Here is an 18355-nt window from a genome sequence, read left to right as displayed (position 1 = left end):
ACTTATCTATTGTGTTCGATTTCTTGAACTTCAACATTAAAAAAGATGCAAATACTTACAATTCTTAAAGCAGAACTCACAGGGACATATTAAACTAGATTTGTACAAGAACCGTGAATGAAAAAGTTCAATTTAAACTCTGCTATGATATTACCTATGGTTACAAAGGTGAGTAGAGGCACTCCAGTTCTCCATTTCCTGATATTTTAGTATTCTTATACTAGGATTTCTCTCTTATGCTCAAAGGAATGTGTGTAAAACAGTTTACTAGCTCTTTGTTGTAGTGGATTCTTTCCTATAAGCTAAATTGTATATTGAGCCAGGTGTCTCAAAAGAATTCAAAGTAAATAAAGACAACTAAGACCTTGATTCTGCAAGTTCTGGTGTACCCTAAAAACAAAGTAGGTTCGGGGGGGCCAAGAGGGTCTTAAAATAGTGCAGGGCAGATGTAGTGGTTTAGGCTTCCCCCAGTACCAACAGAGCAAGTGCTGCAGGTGCCTAGCAAGGCAGCTTCAGTGGTAGGCTAGGGCTGCACACTGCCTGCCATCACTTCTCATCCGAAGAAACATTCTGCGCAATAGGATAGCGCGCACAACTGGGAGAGCTCTCATGTTTCAAGCAAGCGCCTGAATGTAGGAACTTCCCAAGACCCTGCTATATGCACGAGTTTTAATCATCAAAGAACTAAGCCAGCCAGTGTTATCAGGAATACTACAGGCACTTCCAGACATTAAGGAAATAAAGCCTTGAGACTAGGCACAATGCCCACCAATCCGTGCTACGGGAAAAACAAAAAAACTTTAATTGGTCACAAGCTGTCTGAGAAATGGCAAGACGGACACACAAAGAAACTCTTCCAAGAGCTGAATTGTGGGGTTTTTTTGTTTGTTTTTTGTCCCCCCCCTTCCCAAACTATTTAATTGATGTCATTCAACTCCCCCCCCCCTTTTTTTTCCAGTGATTATTATAGCTTAGCACAGATTCAGCACAAAACATAACCTGCCAACTTGGTTAAGCTTGGGTGAACTATATCTAAAAAGCATTTAGCCAGAAAGTGAGCGAACATTAAACTTAATGTAGGCAGATTCTGGTCTTCTCCCATAACACACTGAAAATAAAATCCTTGCCAATGACAGAAAGGCCAAATTAAATGCTTTGTAAAACTATGTGCAAATATTTGGGGTCATCTGACTAATGCTTTCTTCTAACAATTAAATATCTTTTCTGAACAGTTTCTTCCCAAGAGCAATACACACGGTTTAAACGCTCTAATCCACTAACGATGACTACTTGCCATACAACTTACTGTTACATTTCTGGTCTTGCATAGATACCTAGAAAGTAAATATGCAAGTGCTGTGCAATAACACTCTAAAAAGGAGTAAAGAATATTTCTGGAGACATTCTACACTTTTTGAGTGCCTGATTCATAACCCACGAGACAGGACTACCTAGAGCAGCATAAACAAAGGAGATTCAGCAGAAGGCTTAAGTCTCTCTTAAGTCAGGGAAACTTGAGGTCACCTTCAAAAACTGTATAGGCACTTCTCCTGACAAGGCCACATTCCCCAGGAAACGGAAATGGCTAAGATGCCTCACTTCATAAGTCCTTCAAGAAGTACCAAATCAAAGTTCTAAAGAAATGAAACCTGAGGTAAATAAATTGTCAGTAACAGAGAGCAAAATAGCAAGTCTTGCAATGCTATCACACTATGGACTCCACTGAACAAAACACCAGTGAGGACAGAGGGACCCTTGTCTTTATTATATACAGCAAGAGAAAAGAAATAGGGCCTATTCACTATGAAATCACAGCCATCAAAAGTATTTTGAGTACTAGGAACTGAGCAAGTACATAAAGTAGAAAAAAATAAAGAAGTTCTTTGATCAAATGAGTTCTAGTCATTTTGTTTCTGGAGCCAGAGTGGTCGAGTGAGCTGAAGGCTTCATAATTACACCTCTATGGATACACTGACCATTTTATACACAAAGGTAAGTTATTAAAGTGAAATAATGGTAAGATATTAGCAACAAGTTTTAGTAGTGATATGACTGAAAAAGCATGTTGAAATTAGTTACTTGTTATTTGAGGTCTACAGAACACTCAAACACTTTTTCATTTGCTGCTGAGGTATGAGTTTTCTCACTAAAAGAAAACCTCCAACCACTACATCCCAAATCAATAGCAGATTGTTAAAACAGAGACATGTAACATCATCATACAATGAAACAATTCTACTGGGACACTAGGCTAAGAAACAAGGGTGTCATATCCCGATCTTAAACACTTGTCTTTACCATATGGAAACTTTCATAATCATAAATAACAGGGTTTAAAGGTGTAAGGCTTACAAGCTTTAGACATGTGCATGCAAGTCAATGTTCCTATATCAGATGCTAAAGCCTGGTCCCATGAGGTCAACAGCAAAACCTTCAGTTGGCTCAGTGGGCTCCAGACTACACCCATCAACTCCAAAGCCAGAAGACAATTGTAATTCTTCAGTTTGACCTCCAGGACAATAAGAGCCAAAACCCCATATGCATCCAGCAATGCCTGAATGAAGCCCACATCCTTCCTTTCAGCTCCATTTAAAAATATAGAAGGAAATGATTTAGGTTTTACCAAAAGGACGTCTAAGGAGAAACAGCTTATTCACTGAACAATGAGTAAGCTCCCCACCCCACTGACATCCTAAAGAGAAAATATTTTCTATTTTAAGCATTAATACATAACTACATTGTACACAAATGGATGCCTGCAACAATGTAGAGCAGTCGGTTCTGATACCACAATCACCGCCAGCCAAGTTCTGTACATCACAGGTGCTCAGGTTTTCAGATCCCCTCCTAGATAATCAGGTTGAAAAATGATCCTGACTACTTTTTCTGCTCAGTGTTGAAAGACTCAAAGCCATTCATTGACAGCATTTCTACAGTACCTATCACCTTTGTGCTTTATCTCCAAATCTTGCAAATAACCATGCACTTCACTTAATGCATATAAATCATATACCTATGAGTATGCATGTGTGGGGTTTTTTGTTTTACACACACACTGTCACAAGGTTGGCTTGTGGAAAGTGTTTACAGTGGTCCTAAATTCTAAGGAAAGCATTTGTGCCATTCCTGCAAGCACATGGTGACCTTCTGCATTTGTTAGTGCTACTGCTCTCAAGCCAAACCAGAATTTATGATGGAAAATAGCTCGCAGCTGCAGCTATCGGAAACATGAATTTAACTACCCAAGTGGTTGTTTAACACTGAAGTACAGGAAAACTTAAAACTGAAGTCTGTCAATAAATCTGCCATATTATCAAAGATGTATCACACCAGAGGTGAGTGTGAAAACACATACAAAGCAGCCATTATCATTCAAAATAATTATCTTGGTCAGGCTGATGTAGATGTGTTGGCATCTACAGGAAAGAAAGGCTTTTCAAAAGATTTTTTCTTCTCTTCTAAAACACACAAAAGTAAAAGATAGCATTTATTATGGATTAGCATGAACTAACAGCTTTTAAATGGTTAAAATAAGAATATTGAGATCCATATCTTTCTTATATTAGCAGAGAAATAAATTTTAGTTTTTAAATGCAAAAAAAATCCATCTTTTAACTTTTCTCAAAGAAAAGGCAATAGCCCAATATCCTTGGAATCACTTCATTAAAAACAACCTTTTTAACAAGATACTTTTTTTTTTTTTGATTTAACAAGTGCTAGAAGACTCAGTTTTTTCTCCTCTTCACTCAAATTAATCTTAATTTCCATTCTCTTGAATTAGAATAGCGAGATGCACACATGCAAATCCAGCAGCATGAAGTGGCCCAGATTAACTTGCCTGTTAAAATTATATTGCAAAAGTCTCTTTAAAAGGAAATTCAAAGAGGCATCAAAAAACTGTCTTTCTTTAGTACTTGCTGTGTTTATGATCTGCAAGACAGCTAGCTTAACCACCTTTTTGATCAATTTTACTGATAAACAAACCACACTTGCCAGCAACATCTGAAACAGCTACATGTTCTTCCCTTCCCCTTTGACTTCTGCAGAATCTTATTCCAGCGCCACTTCTGCCTGCCCCCGTTCTCCTCCGAGTTCCTGAGCGGCCTCAGATGCAGCTATCGGTGAAACCACAAGGACAGTCATACATACAGAAAGAGCCCTCAGCAAAGCAGAAATACACATAAGCACAAGCTCAACTTTAAGCGTACTGTATTACTAATGCATACAAGAAGCTCAACCCTACAGTAAGCCTTGAGTCTCTTCTCAAATTTTACCGGACCATAAGTAAGTCCTTGGTGAACTTCAATAAATTCGCCATCAGGCACTCTTCAGAAGCACTCAAGGGTTAGCCTAAACTTGAATTTTGTACTAACATAGCTAGTTTGCTTAAGCCTTTAATCATCATCTGCCAAAACATGAAATTCAAGGATACAGCTGCGTTTCCTATATAGGAAAAAACAAAAACAAGCAAACAAAACATTCCCATGGTAAAGCATTCCTTCAAGCACTGGCTGGGACCAAAACATGGGGGAGACTGCCACCATAAGCAAAACAAAACCTCATGGCACATATAAGCAAGACTTAACCCAACAACTGACTGAGTTAGGACAGAAAGTATTTTCACACATATTGACCTAAAACACTTTACAAGCAATTAGGGCAAGACCAAATGAAATCTTTTAAAAACTTCATTACAAAATGACAATCAAGAAGCCTACAGTGACACTAAGGCATCCTTGCTGTGTTAGATAGCTGTATTATATTCTTCCACAATGCCCTTCAACAGAAGAGATAATGACATTTTCTGATGAAGCTCACTTTTCTACCGCTTGTCCAAATTAGATACTACTGTAATCTCAGCTGTCCCATCTATCCATGTAAATGGATTAAAGATACAGTTTATGCAATTTCAAGACAGTCAAAAACTCAGATTTTTTCTGCAGAACTCAGAATAGATCAGAAAGAACAGCTTTTTACATACGCTTTGCAGTAAGCGAGGAAAATTCTGATACTTACTGTAGCTATGAATCAAGCACCTAGAAGTAGGACTTGGGAATGAGTTCCTCATATAAGCCTGCAAATTTCATACGGTATCACATACATTCCAAACTTTGGCAATAACCAGCATTATGTATTAATATCCCTTTTGTTGCTGATAATAAATTTGTCTTTAAGTACAAATAATAGAATCCACATGTCCTCTTTTACTGTTGCATGGTGACACGTTATGTACTTTCCCTGTCAGTTTCTACATCAGGAATTAAGTATAGAATGTGTTTGACTCTTTAAATTAATGTTATCTGAAAGCCTAATGATAACGAAGGTAAATTTGAAATAGTCAAGAATCTACTCCTCCACCTTCCAATTTGATCTATTTTTAGATATTAAAAATGCTATCAGTTACCTTTGTTTAAACTTCCAAGGTAAGCTGATAAAGCTCTTCAAAAACATTTACCTTTTAAATAATTGAAACATCCACTCAAAATTTAAATAAAATGTTAATTTAGTTGGAAGTATTATAGTGATTTTAAAATGATAAAATTCTCTCTTTACAGAAGGAGTACAGTCTTTAAAAAAATTGTTATAATAATGAAAACATCTATGGCACATTAATGCTATGCACACTCCACCAACTGCCCTCTATAAAACTTAAACAACAACAAAAAACCTGTATTTGTTAGCCCTGTCAAAGCACCCAAAATTTTGTAAAAAGTAGTAAACCAAAGCAATAGACTGTTTTCATGGTAAGAACATACATTACTCTTATTGATGATGCCAGTGCATAAAGAGAGAGGGGAAAAATAAAGAAATCAAGAGACTAGTAAAAGCTTTAACAGAATAACAACAGCAACAATTTGAAGAGGATTTTTCCTTTGAACTTGCCAGGGAAAACAAATTAAAACTATCAGCCTATCAGCATATGGTTTTGAGTAAAAGAGCAATGTTGGCATGGTGACCAGACTGGAGGTTCGCAAAATTATCTTGTCTTTAATTTCATGCAGCTTTTTAAAGAAGTTTTCTATGTCAAGCTATGCTGCAGCACTGCTTGATACTGAAAAATCTTCTCTCCTCCCCCCCACCCCCCCAATAATATTTCTGCTTTTCTGGTAATATATATGACAATAGAAGAAAACAGACAACCAGAGAAAGCGACCAACTATAGCACTAACAGGAATCTGTAAGTAGCATGTTTTCCATTATTTGTCTGTTCCCTCCTCTGTGAGGCTACACCCACACTAAACAGCAGGCAGACTCTAACAGGGGCCAGAGCTAAGGACTCTGCAGGCACTAGTTTCGGCTTCCCACAGGGCTACCTAGTAGAGCTGTCCAGCTTCCTAACAGCAGACAGCCAGACCATATAACAGTCATATAATGGTTATTATTGTATTATAACTGGCTCCTGCAGACACATCTTGCGCTGCCACAGGTAGTGCTCAATAGCTCTTGGCTCCCTGACCCTCACAAGCAGCCCTTAAACTCCCTCCTGCCAGGTCCCTAAAAAGAGTATTTTTGATGTGAGAAATAGAGATAAAATACATAATGTCTTAAAGTAGCCCCAGCCCCATGGTATGAGTTGCAGAGCCTTCAGGGACCATTTGCTCTGTTTATACAGTGTCTGGTGTTTACAGGGCCTCACTCCAGGGGAGGACTTCCTGAGCACTACCACAGTTAACATGAGTTTGCCCAAGAAGATGCTGACATTTTGCTGCAGACTGAAGTATGCATTTCAGAAGAAAAACTTTAAATAGTTTTCAGGCAGACATCTGCCAGGCTAGTTCCAGGTAAACCAGTCCCAATTCAGAAAGGCAGTGCAGAGAAACCCAGCCTACTGCTGTGTAACCAGGAACCAGCCCAAGCAGAGCACAGCACTGAAGCCTGTCAATAAGTCTTGCTCACTCAGCACCACAGAGAAGAAGCTGTGTGGCTTTTTGGCCCAAGCTGGTAAGTTCACACTGCACTTTCCTGCACTTCATAACATGACTGGGCTAAATAAGTTGTCACTCTGTGGTGTCTCTATGACAGCCTGTTTCACAGCACAAGTGTCCTTTCTGTAACCCTGCTGCAAGAATACCTGGAAAATTATGAAGTTTAACCTTATCACAGCATACAAATTCCAGAAAAGGGTTTTATTTATCAGTTTCACTGGATTTTTTCCAGCATCTCCAATAAATAAGAACCATCTCAAATGACAGCCAACAGGAACGTCGCAATGGCTGTGAGAGGTATCATTAATCCTTCAGTTCATTTCTCACTTCCCTCAAAGTAACATACAATATTTAAATCAGTTGAGCCAAGCTCCTCTCACCTCTTGAGGCAGTTCCAGCTTAGACCTATCATCCAGCCCATTAGAGTGCAATCCCATCAGGTAAGGGACAGGAGCGTCTAGAAAATGAAGGAGGGAGGCTGGAAGGATAGGAACATACACATGCTGCCACTGAAATGGAAACATTAGTGCTGTGATGGTCTCTGCCACAGTCATCAGTCTCTGATAATCTGAAAAAGAGCAAGAAAAATATTTCTTTCACAAACATATTTAAGTAAATGAATCTAAGTTAAAGAAACAAAAGAGAGTTTGCCTTAAAACAGAAACCACAAAACCAGTGCTAGCTGAGCAGCATCTTTAATGAAAGCCCAGACTTGTGCACCAAAGCACATTCTGCTGAAGCAACAAAGAGAGCTGAACACAAAGTAGGTCATTCTGCAAGTCATATGGAAATGAGCAAATTAATTCTTGGCATCCATTAAGTCACTCTCTGCTACTTATACAAGGGTTATTCAGGAACACCGTTTTGAGTATGGAAGCAGTATTGTAGTGGGCTAAGAAATAAATCGGAAATGCATTATTTTCTCTGTTCTTCTATCTTTCTATGGAAGCCTTGGATGAAACCCAAGGCATCTGGTATCTCTCAAATAAACATTTTTTAAATGAGTGTTTAGACTTCTATAAAGAATGCTGTATAGTAGGCAACCCAGGACTGGGACTGAAATAACTAAAAATGAAAAGGGATCAGCTTAATTTATGCTTTGCAATGTATGACCAAAGTCTCAGTTTTCCTCAAAAATTCTACAAGGAAATAAGTTGTTTTTACATTTGAACTTAACAGCAGTGCTAACTGCACCTGTGCAATATGCATAGTAGTTTTTCTTTTTTTCTTTTTTTTCTTTCTTTTTTTCTTTTTTTTTTTTCAATTCAGCAGCTAGTGTCCAGAGCCGTTAACACAGCAGTACACTGGGCCAAAACCTCCACCTCCTCTTTTATACTACAGAATCACATCTAATGATTTTTGATATATATGCACCATACAGGAGGCAACACCAAGAGTGTGTGATCTAATTCAAACAACTGCTAAAATATTCAGATGGTTTTCTTGCAGCCAGGCTGGAAAAGGAAGCTCACAAGACTAGAACAATTCCTACCTTGAGTCAAGCTATAAATACAGTTCAAGCTATAAATATAGGATGCATTTCTCATGATACTGCAAAAATATTTAATTCTAGCCAAAAGCAGAGGGAAGAAGGGGGGGGGGGGGAAATCAAAGGGAAGAGAAATCAGTAACCTTTACGTGTGTGCGTGGGGGGGTGTCTTCTCCTAACACATTCATAAGACACCAGACAATATGAAAGGCACCTGAACACAGATTCAGCTATTGAGGTTTCTGAAGCTGTTATACACTGTTGTGGAGTGGTGAGGGAAAGCTGCAAAACAGCATTTGCTCTGAAGTAAATGCTCCAGAGAAAAATTAAGCTCAATTGTGCACTATTTCAAAGTTATGGCTTTAATTCTCTCCTTAGCCATCCTCCATTCAAACTTCAGGTGGCAGAATATAGAGGGCCAAGAAATTCAGTTCCTAGCATTTCATGACTCATTTTGTTTGAGATCAAAGTTGTAGACTTTGGGGTCTGCAAAGAGTGCCACAACCCAACAGGAACTCAGTATGATTTTTGCTAACTTCAGTCACAATTTTGCAATCTAAGTTTTTGATTTTTCATTTCAGATCAAGCTGTGCCAGTGAAAAATGTTGCTGCACAGAGTTATTCGTCACTGCCCCACACCTGAGCCACTGTTCAAGTGCTCCTTCAATCAAAAGGAGTTGGGATAGCTTAGACAATTTAAAGTCTTTGCTAACAACTCACTTGAAGGGAAGTAAGTTGGGGAATAACCCAGTAACCACCACCAGCAGCAAGCTGGAGGAGACAACCATAAGTGAGGGTGGACTAGCAGGTGGTAACCACTTTCAATAGCAGAGTTGTTTGTGAAGTGCACATCTACACCCCTACTCTGCATGGACACAGGGATCTGCCTACAGTTACTCATTGGCTTGCAACTTTAATCACAGCCTGACCGCAGAGAAGTGATGAATTAATTATAAGCTTTGGGAAGAAGAATCTCATTCCATACTCTATTTTCTTCAGCTTTAAAAAGAACTTTAAAAGCAGCCATATATGCACAAACATTTCAGCTGGTTCATATTCAGCTTGTTTATCTGAAAGAACAAGTCTCAGAATAGAAACAGTGATTTTCTACTACACAAAAAACCCTGTGTAATCCTGCTGGCTAATTTAAAAACAAATTCTCTCTCTCTCTCTGTCATTATGCTAACTTTAGTATTAGCCTTTCAAATTAATTACAAAGCAACATCAATAATTCAGATTTCTCTCCACTTAACAGCTACCTCCTGCAACTGAGTTATCTGAAAATGCAGCTCTTTGATCCTGGATAGCCACATGGCTTAAGCTTTTCCAAACTATTTGGCCTGCACTGTCACAGCCTTCAAGTAACAATAACTATGTCCTGCAGGCTTTATACGGTTTATGAGCTATTGGCAAAAGGACAAAAGCAAGAAGTCTTCAGGCATGAATCAGAATAACTGAAGTGTTTTCTTATGCTGTAACTATCCAGAGAGGGTGTGGGGTTTTGTTTTGGTTTTAAAAAAGAAAGCAGCAGCACACTTCCAGTACCAAAGTGCTACAAGGGGTTTAAAAAGAAAAAGAGAAGGAAGAAATGTTTCAGCAGTGGCATTGCTCTTATTCTGAAACTGGGATATGCTAGCTATGGAAAATTTCCTGGTGCAAATAAAACCTAGGTACTCTGCTTTGTATTGGATAGAAAAATCACTTATTACTAGTGTGATCAGTTAAGTAATTTCCATGCAAAGAGTAATGTGCAAGGAGCAATGCGCAAGGACTAAAATCCACTACTTCTTATACATGACCACATGCTTTAAGAACACAGAAAGGGCTGAACTGTTCTTCTAATTGCTGCATGCAATTATATTAGCTCTTACTGCACATATGAGAAGGAATTTACATCAGTATTTATCTTTAGCTAGCATACTTAGACATTTTTGTTGATGTGTAAAAAGCAAGCAAATCCAGAGAAGATAAGCAGAAGTGAGGGGTCTTGGGTCTAGAAGGAGAAGAGCAGGATGGGAAGAAGGTGGCAGCTGTAAGCTCTACAAAAGACCACGAAGACCCATCGCTCCACACCTCCACTCTCACATCACATTGCAGAAGTCTGTCAGGGCCTACAGGAATCCCTTGACTTCGTCAAATTTGAAACAACCAGAGGACTGTGTTCTGGAATAACTTTCTCTCCTAATCTTCTTACTTCAGGGATCACAATCAAATATTGCTAAATTTTCCAAGTAATTTCCAGTTTGCCAGCAACTCCCATATTGCTGCTTTATGGCAGAGAGAGTTGGCCCAACAGGGAAGGACCATTACCATAGATCTTGACAAAGAAAGTGGGTAAAGCAAGAAGATGTGCCATCTGCCAGGATTAAGCCCCTCCTTAAACAGAAGGGACACAAAAGGGGAAAAGTTGCACAGGGTTCATTGTAGACAGGTGAAATGCAATACAGTTCAGCTATCAGAATAAAGCACTGCCTTGACCTACGTTCCTTTTTAGACATACCTGTTCAGAGCAGAAAATATGGTGTAATAGAAATATTTTTCAAGTAGTTGTTCTAAGCATAAATACTTGGCATGTCAGACTCCTTAGAAAACACACACATTTCTTTAACTAGGCCTTTCATTTCAGAAAAAAATGTAACTTCGGTAACAGCAAGCTCATCAGTAGGAGCTGATGTGGGCTGAAGTACTTCCAATTCATGTTCACTTCTGCGTCTGATAGGCTGATTAAAGATGCCTGCATCAAGGAGCAAGCTTCCTAAATCACCAGAGGCATGGGAAGAAAACCTCTTACCTAAGTGATTACAGAGTTGGCCAACACAGGACTAATATTGTAAAGAAATAAAACTAAATCTAAGTGAATATCATTTAAAGCAAGTGGAAAAAAAAAGAAGGGGAGGAGTGATTTAAAAGCAAAGCAGTCAGAGAAATACTTAAATCTACTAAAAAATGGCAGCAGACTGTAAATGCCCAGAAAAAAAAAAAAACACCTAAGATTACAGTCTGTGGCAGTGGTGCATTTTATTTTTCATTTCATTGTTTTTAGCTGCTTGGAAAAGTCCCCTCCAACCAGATCCCACAGCTGTCGTAACTCGGTGCATACTCTTCAGAAGAGTTCTCACTGCTCTACAGAGAGATACAGAATACATTCATTTCACAGATACAATGGCAATATAATTTGCAGGAATGCAACCCTGCTCCCACAAAATAACCTAGTGAGGGCACTACTAAAGGCCTCACTCACTCAGCACCACTGTCTTTAGGTATTTCTGCCAGCATTCCCTGGTGCTGGCTCAGCACTAGCAGCAGCTTCAGGTTCTTTGGTTGTTTTAGCATTGTCTCGCATTCCTCAAACACTTTTTCAAGTGGGCATGGGGACACGGCTCTCTAAAGAGGACAGACGAACCATTCTCTGCAATTGGCTTATACTTGTTCAAAACAGAAGCTGAGCCAATACAGTGAGATAAGAGAAGAGTTTCCAGGAAGCATAAAGTCAGACACATGGCAAAGGAATCTTAAAGCAAAACTCTGTCACTGCCAACTCCTACTCCAAGGACTGACTGCAACTTAAGATGCTAAATAATTTGTTTCCAGAAGAATGGCATATGGCTGCAAAGCACTCCAAGGGTAAAATAATGTAATCTCATGAGCAAACCCTCTGATACTGATCTGTACTGTTCTAAACCAAAATCTGCCCAATGAGTATGGTAATGTCATCTGACCTAGAAAAATGAGAAATGATTCGAACCATCTTAACTATCACAGATTAGAAAACTGAAAGACTTAGCAAAGCCAAAGGACATAAAAAATTAAGATATATTCACAAGGATAACCTTGCACTATTGTATATGCAAAAACATAGACAAGCCCTTAAAAAAAGTTTAAGCAATACCTGATTCCATTCAGAACTAAGTGCGCCATCACCTTCACCTACACTCAAAGCTCCCCATTTTTACAAAGCAAGAAGGGATGCTAATCAACCACAGAGAAGAACAAACAGAATGTATTAAAAGCATATTCAGTTATAAAGGAAGCAAAGCAAAAGAGAAACACCACTAGACAAATGTATAGATAATCAGAACCTCAGAAGGAAGTTCCATTTTCCTATTGGTAACATCCTTTTAAGCATCACAACAGGCAGTCGCTTTACTAAAACAATTTTCTAATTCATTGCCATATAGAAGAAAACACTCAGAACATCATCACAGTTACAAAAGACAAAAAATAGATGTTACAGTAAGAAAACTTGACTTTCAAGAACTTCAAAATACTTTCCACTCCTACTTCAAATAATAAAATGAAGTACATCTGCATCAAAAGCATTTTAATACGAGTCCTTGGCTGTTGGCAACTCCAGCAGTGATTTAACAACAGAAAGTGTTGTAGACTAGGAGTTTTGACAATATGCTGAATGACTATTAGCAAATTGCATCAAAAGTGGTTGTTAAGGAACACTGGCAGGAAAAAAAATAAAAGAGGTCAGAAATTACCTTCCTTAAAGTAGATATTTAAGAGAAGTTAAAGTTCAAAAAGACATAGCTACTATTACCAGGAATGCATTAAGTGTCACAACTAGTATGCCAAAACTGAAGGCCAGAAGTCAGGAAACAAGTTCTTTCTCTACTGGAAAAAGATTTTTCACACAGAAACTATTGGTGAAAAGTTATCGACTGACACTAGACTCTTCCATTAGCTGTACAGCAGCCCAACTCAATGTTTGGTGTGAGGCAAGAGGAATAGTGGAAGCAAACTATCGTAAAGATCCAGGCCTACAGGCCTTATGCCGCATTAATCCCTTCCCTTTGATTTCCTTATGTCTGAGTGTATGTGACAGAAATATATGTGTTCATGACCTTTTTTAAGCTACTTAAGTTAGCCACTGGTCAGACTCTTGGAAAGAAACGCCAAGAAAAAGGTTGAACCTTTTAATGCCACTTGGAAACAGAACTCCGTATACAGAAAACTAATCCCCAAGTGAGTTGAGTGAAAAAAGAAGAGAGGACACGTAATGTGATGGCCTGAAAGGGGATCAAGGGACACCATTTCAATATGCATGTATTGCTTTTCTTGTAGTGCTTCCAACAGGCTAGGCACACACGCACACACCTGTCACAGGACCCATCTCCCGCACGACTACAGGCCAACTTGATTGTGTCCTTGTTCAGATGGAAAGTTAATGTTTGAATCATCCTTTGGTGGGACAGAGAAATCCACATAAACAAACTCTCTCTAAACCCCAAACACACAAACACCTAGCCCGTTTCTGGAGAAACCACAGAAGGAAGTTTGTCTACTAGGCAAGTACTTCTAGTTACTCTAAGAATAATAAACAAAGCAATTTGTTTTTTAAATCCAAAATAGTAACCATTACAGAGTGCAATAAGAATTTTTTTTTCATTGCGTTTGAGTAACTACAGTTCTCCTCTGGTAGTTAACATATTGAGTTTATACAGTGCAACACCTTAGACATAATGCTTTGCTGCCATAATGCAAACACAATATTTTGATTACCTTGACCATACAGACAAAATACAAACACAATATTTTGATAAACCTCGACCATACACACAAAACCCGTCTTTGACTTTACCCTATGCACTCATCTCAACAGGCATACACATCTGTATTTCAGATATAGATGCACTGAATTCTGATCATTATAGGATATATAAGTAGTTCCCACTTGTATTCTGCACATTATAATGATAACTCAATGAAAGAAAATGTTGAAAAATAACAGATGGAAGTAACACCATAGGCTATCCCACAATTAATTTTAGGGTCTTCTAGGTTTCTTTGCCATTACTACACAATATAGTGGTCAAGTTACAGATAATCCGTCTACTTTAATCCACACCATTATGGATGAGTGGGTTTGCACTAACATTAGCCAACTTTAGCAAATGGACTATCACTACCATATTAACTGATAAATGGATGCTAATTCAGCTTAGTTGCCGCCCACCCTCAAAAAAAAAAAATTTACTTGACTTCAGCAATAACTGTTTAAGGTCTTAACAGAGATTTAGGATTTAAGTTCATTCAAATCAAACTTTTTTGGATAGTTTTCTTTTGAAAGAAAAACTGTAGTGCAACAAATGGAAAATTATATTTGCACCATTAATTATCCTCCCAAACTATGTATCTTCTCAAAATGCACGTGTAGTTCAGCAAAGATAGAGGAAGAATTCAGCTAAGCAGCTGGAGAGGACCACGGGAGAAAGCATAATACTCTATCCAACAGCAGAACTTTTTCCAGAGATAACAATAAAGAGGACAGGTTTTCTTTTTCTCTCATCAGTCCACAAATATGGGAGACTCTATGAAAGCCCAAAACTTTAAATTTAGGTGTCTAAAAACAGAAGCCAAAGCAAGGATCTCTTGGCAGCTACAGAACTTTTCTTAACATTAAAATCTGCACACAGATCCATCTGACTGTATTAATATACCAATGCTACTCTAAAAAAAGCGGTAGTAAAGCATCATTCAAGAAATAAATGAGAGAAATAAAACCCCTTGTGCCAGTACAACTACAAGATAAGACAATAGAAAGCAAGTACTCACGCTGTGAATAAAGTAGTATCTGAAATTCCAACAGGGCACAGGTAAAGAGCTGAACCACATTTTCTACTCCAAGCAATTCGAAAACTTCTTTAACCGGAAAATCAAATAACGGTAGTTCATTGGTGCTTGGCCTCTGGCAGATAATCGGTCCATAAACACCTGAAAATTTTAATGACCTTCCTGCTGGAGGAAGAGGAACCTCATAGAGAATATTGTAGATGTAGCTTTCTAAAGGTAGAGGTGGTGGCTGAGGTGAAGTCACTGCTTGGTGAAGCTGTTCTAGTACTTTCTTACAAGCTTTCATGAAAGACATTGGAGCGATCAGACAAATGCACTTTGAGACATACAGTGTGTCTCTGCTGATGTCATATGAGTTAAAACGCTGTAGCTTTGAAACAGAAGTGCCATTGCAGTCTCCTGTGCTGCTGCAGCTATCTTTGTCATTTGTGGGTGGAGTATGAAAAATGTCATACTCAGCATTGTGCATATGATACAATGTCTGCATTGCACTGCAGATCTGTTTGCTAGTAACTTCCTCAAAAAATGTGAGAGAAAATCCAAATGTCCGCGAGCCATCTTCACGAGTAATAATAAAAGAGTGGAACTGAGGTTCTCTGGAATCTGCTTGTGTCTTGAAAGCAAGTCCTTTAGGCATACATAGCTACAACAAGAAAGGAGAGAGGGGAGAATACTATTAGTTAGATCACTTTTTTCTCCTTCTGCCCCCAGAAACATTGGTTAAAATAGGATTTAGAATCCACAGGCTGCCATCACATTTCACTTTAAAATTCTATTGAGCACTACATTACTGCACAACACAGTACTGCAAAAAGTTATAAAAACCTGAAGGAGCACATTGGAAGTGCTGTATTTGGTTTCTATTGAAACTTATGAGCATTTTGTTACTAATCTCAATAGGAACAAAACAGCAAAATTCAAACCTGCATAAAGAAAAATATTTTGATCATCAAGACTGGAAACATAACAGAGAAAAGTGACATATCTAATCTGAGCTAAGAAATCACACTGCATTCCAATTAACAGGAAGAATCAGTGTGCAAAGAAGATTCATTAATCACAAACTAATTTATTTCTGTACCAGGTTTCTAGGCTGTAATAAAAGAAGTCATAAAAGAGCAAAAAAACTAGCCTACAGACTCATCATATTTAAGTTTTAACTTAAATTTATTCAAAAAAAAAAAAAAAAGTAGTATTCCCATTAACTGAAAAGATCTTTTCAGCCTACACAATTTAGAGCAATGCACAGATGTTTGCCCAACCTACACCGGACTTTGCACTCCAACTTTTTTGTCATGAGAAACACAGATGGATGGCTTCAGCTGTTAAGGTAGGTTTGTGCCTTAAGAACAAAAGCCATTGCATTAAGTGATACTGACCATTCCCACTGCATCCTGGTCAAAAGGGTTCCATTCAACATTCTCAGGATAGCGAGCAAGAACTTTGGACTTAAATGTGCGCCTTAATGGAGTCTGTTCAAAGTTTTCCCCTGCAGGGGAAAGAAAAATACAGAACTAAGTATTTCATTCTCTTTTTAAGTACATTTGAACAAGGCCAAAAAGCAAGACATCAGTAGGCAGGTGTGAGGAAAAGTGAATTAAGTACACACAGCCCCTTTAAGAGAAACAGAAAATGCAAGACAGTTAGTTAAGCATGTAATCAAACTGCAGAGATTAGCAAGGATTAGCATTGTAATTTTTCTGTGTCATTACATATCTGTGCTCTTCCTGAAGTGTGACTATATTAATATGAGTTTGTAGTTATTACAGCAATTCTCTAAGCTACACTCCACATATTTCAGACTCTTGTTAAAACATAGCTACAGCTTAAGTTTCAGAGGAATCTCCATTTTGTTACTGAAGAAAAGCACAAATAAACAAGATGCAAAGACAATGCAAGTTTAAGGCAGACATACAAGTGGCATTTAATTTCTTCTTTGAGACTTAGAATGGGTATCCACCATCTATTACAAAAGTTAGCTGTAAAGAGAGAAAAATCTAGAAGGTTAAAAGATTAAGAACCATATAAATGCCCATGAAGACAGGGTACCAGAAGAACCAGAAAAATTGTGTTTTTCCCCCAACACCTTTTCCTTTACCTTCTGTTGCACTTGAAATGAAACAGCCGGCACCATCTCGGGTTTTAGAGGCCTGTATATACTGGCATAAAGCTATATAACAAATAAAAACAACACTGCATTATAAATTTCATACTGTTGACTGTAATTATGTAGCTAGCAGAAACGAGTAAACAACAAGTATTTTATATAGAATTAACATACATAACAAATATCCTACTCTCCTAATATGTTTTTATACATACCGAGGGTTCTTTTACTGAATGAGCTACAGAAATTTCACAGGAAACATTTCAGATATATATTTCTTGAAGGAAAAGATCTATGCGTGTGACAGAAGCTCATGGCTCCTATATGCATAACCACAATACCAAGCCAGCAATAGTAATCAGCTACCTGTTAAATGATGAAAGTTTTAGAAGTTAAATTATAAAATACTCCCTAAGAGCAGATGATGAAATTAATCCCAAGGACAAGCTCATTTCAGGGCCTATAGAACTATATTAAAGTGGTATGGTCATAGCTTTTCACTGAAGAGCAGACCTTGTCCATATGCTTGAAAGATGGGTTCAGCCTTGCTTAACCTCTCCTATTTCCTCAAGAGCAATGGTCACTCATAGTGACAGCACAGAACTTTCTGCAGTAACTCCTCTGAACACGTAGAGGAGATTAAAAATAAAAAAAATTCCAAGAACTGCCTATCTTAAAATAATCTTTGCTATCTTACTAGAATACAATTAGCAAAATGAGCATGCAGCTGTTGACAGCTGCAATAACAATCAGGCAGAATTGCATGAAATCACATGCTTTAAATAAATCAAACTATTTCAGCAACACCTGCAAAAGGGAAAACACACACTTCAACTCCTCACTTATTATCTTAAACATAGCAATTACACAGCAATAGAAGTTGATTTCAGAATTGGTTGGGTTTGTTCTGTACTTTTACAGTAATATTTAAAATTCAATTTCTAAACCAACTTATCATCCTTATTCTGTATGACATTTACTTTCACAAAGCAGCCATACGTAGAGATAGTTATAGCACCAGCTATACACAATAGAGAAACTAACAAACATATTACACTAGAGTAAACAAAAGTTTGTTCCCATGGTATGCTTTAAAGAATTCTTTCAACAGTTGAGAAGTCATGTAACCCTGGATTATGTTTAAAGAACATGCCTTAAATATTACACCCAACAGGGAACACATCCTGAATCAGGACCTAGGACAGGACTTGCAATACCTAAAATATTCACATCCATTTTATTAAACCCCCAGTT

The 18355-nt window shown here is 38.0% G+C and overlaps 1 protein-coding gene across 2 annotated transcripts in view; it reads right to left on the bottom strand.

Annotated features, from left to right (window-relative positions):
* Positions 1–18355, bottom strand: part of DENND5A (DENN domain containing 5A) — a 70664-nt gene that overhangs the window by 32186 nt on the left and 20123 nt on the right. The window contains exons 2-5 of one of the 2 annotated variants that reach the window (XM_064513030.1): positions 17093–17164; positions 16374–16483; positions 14977–15637; positions 7307–7494 (exon numbers count right to left, since the gene is read on the bottom strand). In XM_064513030.1, coding sequence (XP_064369100.1) covers positions 7307–7494; positions 14977–15637; positions 16374–16483; positions 17093–17164 — 1031 coding nt within the window. The remainder of the gene's footprint in view (positions 1–7306; positions 7495–14976; positions 15638–16373; positions 16484–17092; positions 17165–18355) is intronic. The other variant, XM_064513031.1, reaches the window with a different exon arrangement.

This window comes from Dromaius novaehollandiae, chromosome 5 (assembly GCF_036370855.1).
Source record: "Dromaius novaehollandiae isolate bDroNov1 chromosome 5, bDroNov1.hap1, whole genome shotgun sequence".
Taxonomy (NCBI): domain Eukaryota; kingdom Metazoa; phylum Chordata; class Aves; order Casuariiformes; family Dromaiidae; genus Dromaius; species Dromaius novaehollandiae.
The sequence above is the reverse complement of the archived record's forward strand: the minus strand, read 5'-3'. Positions and strand labels throughout refer to the sequence as shown.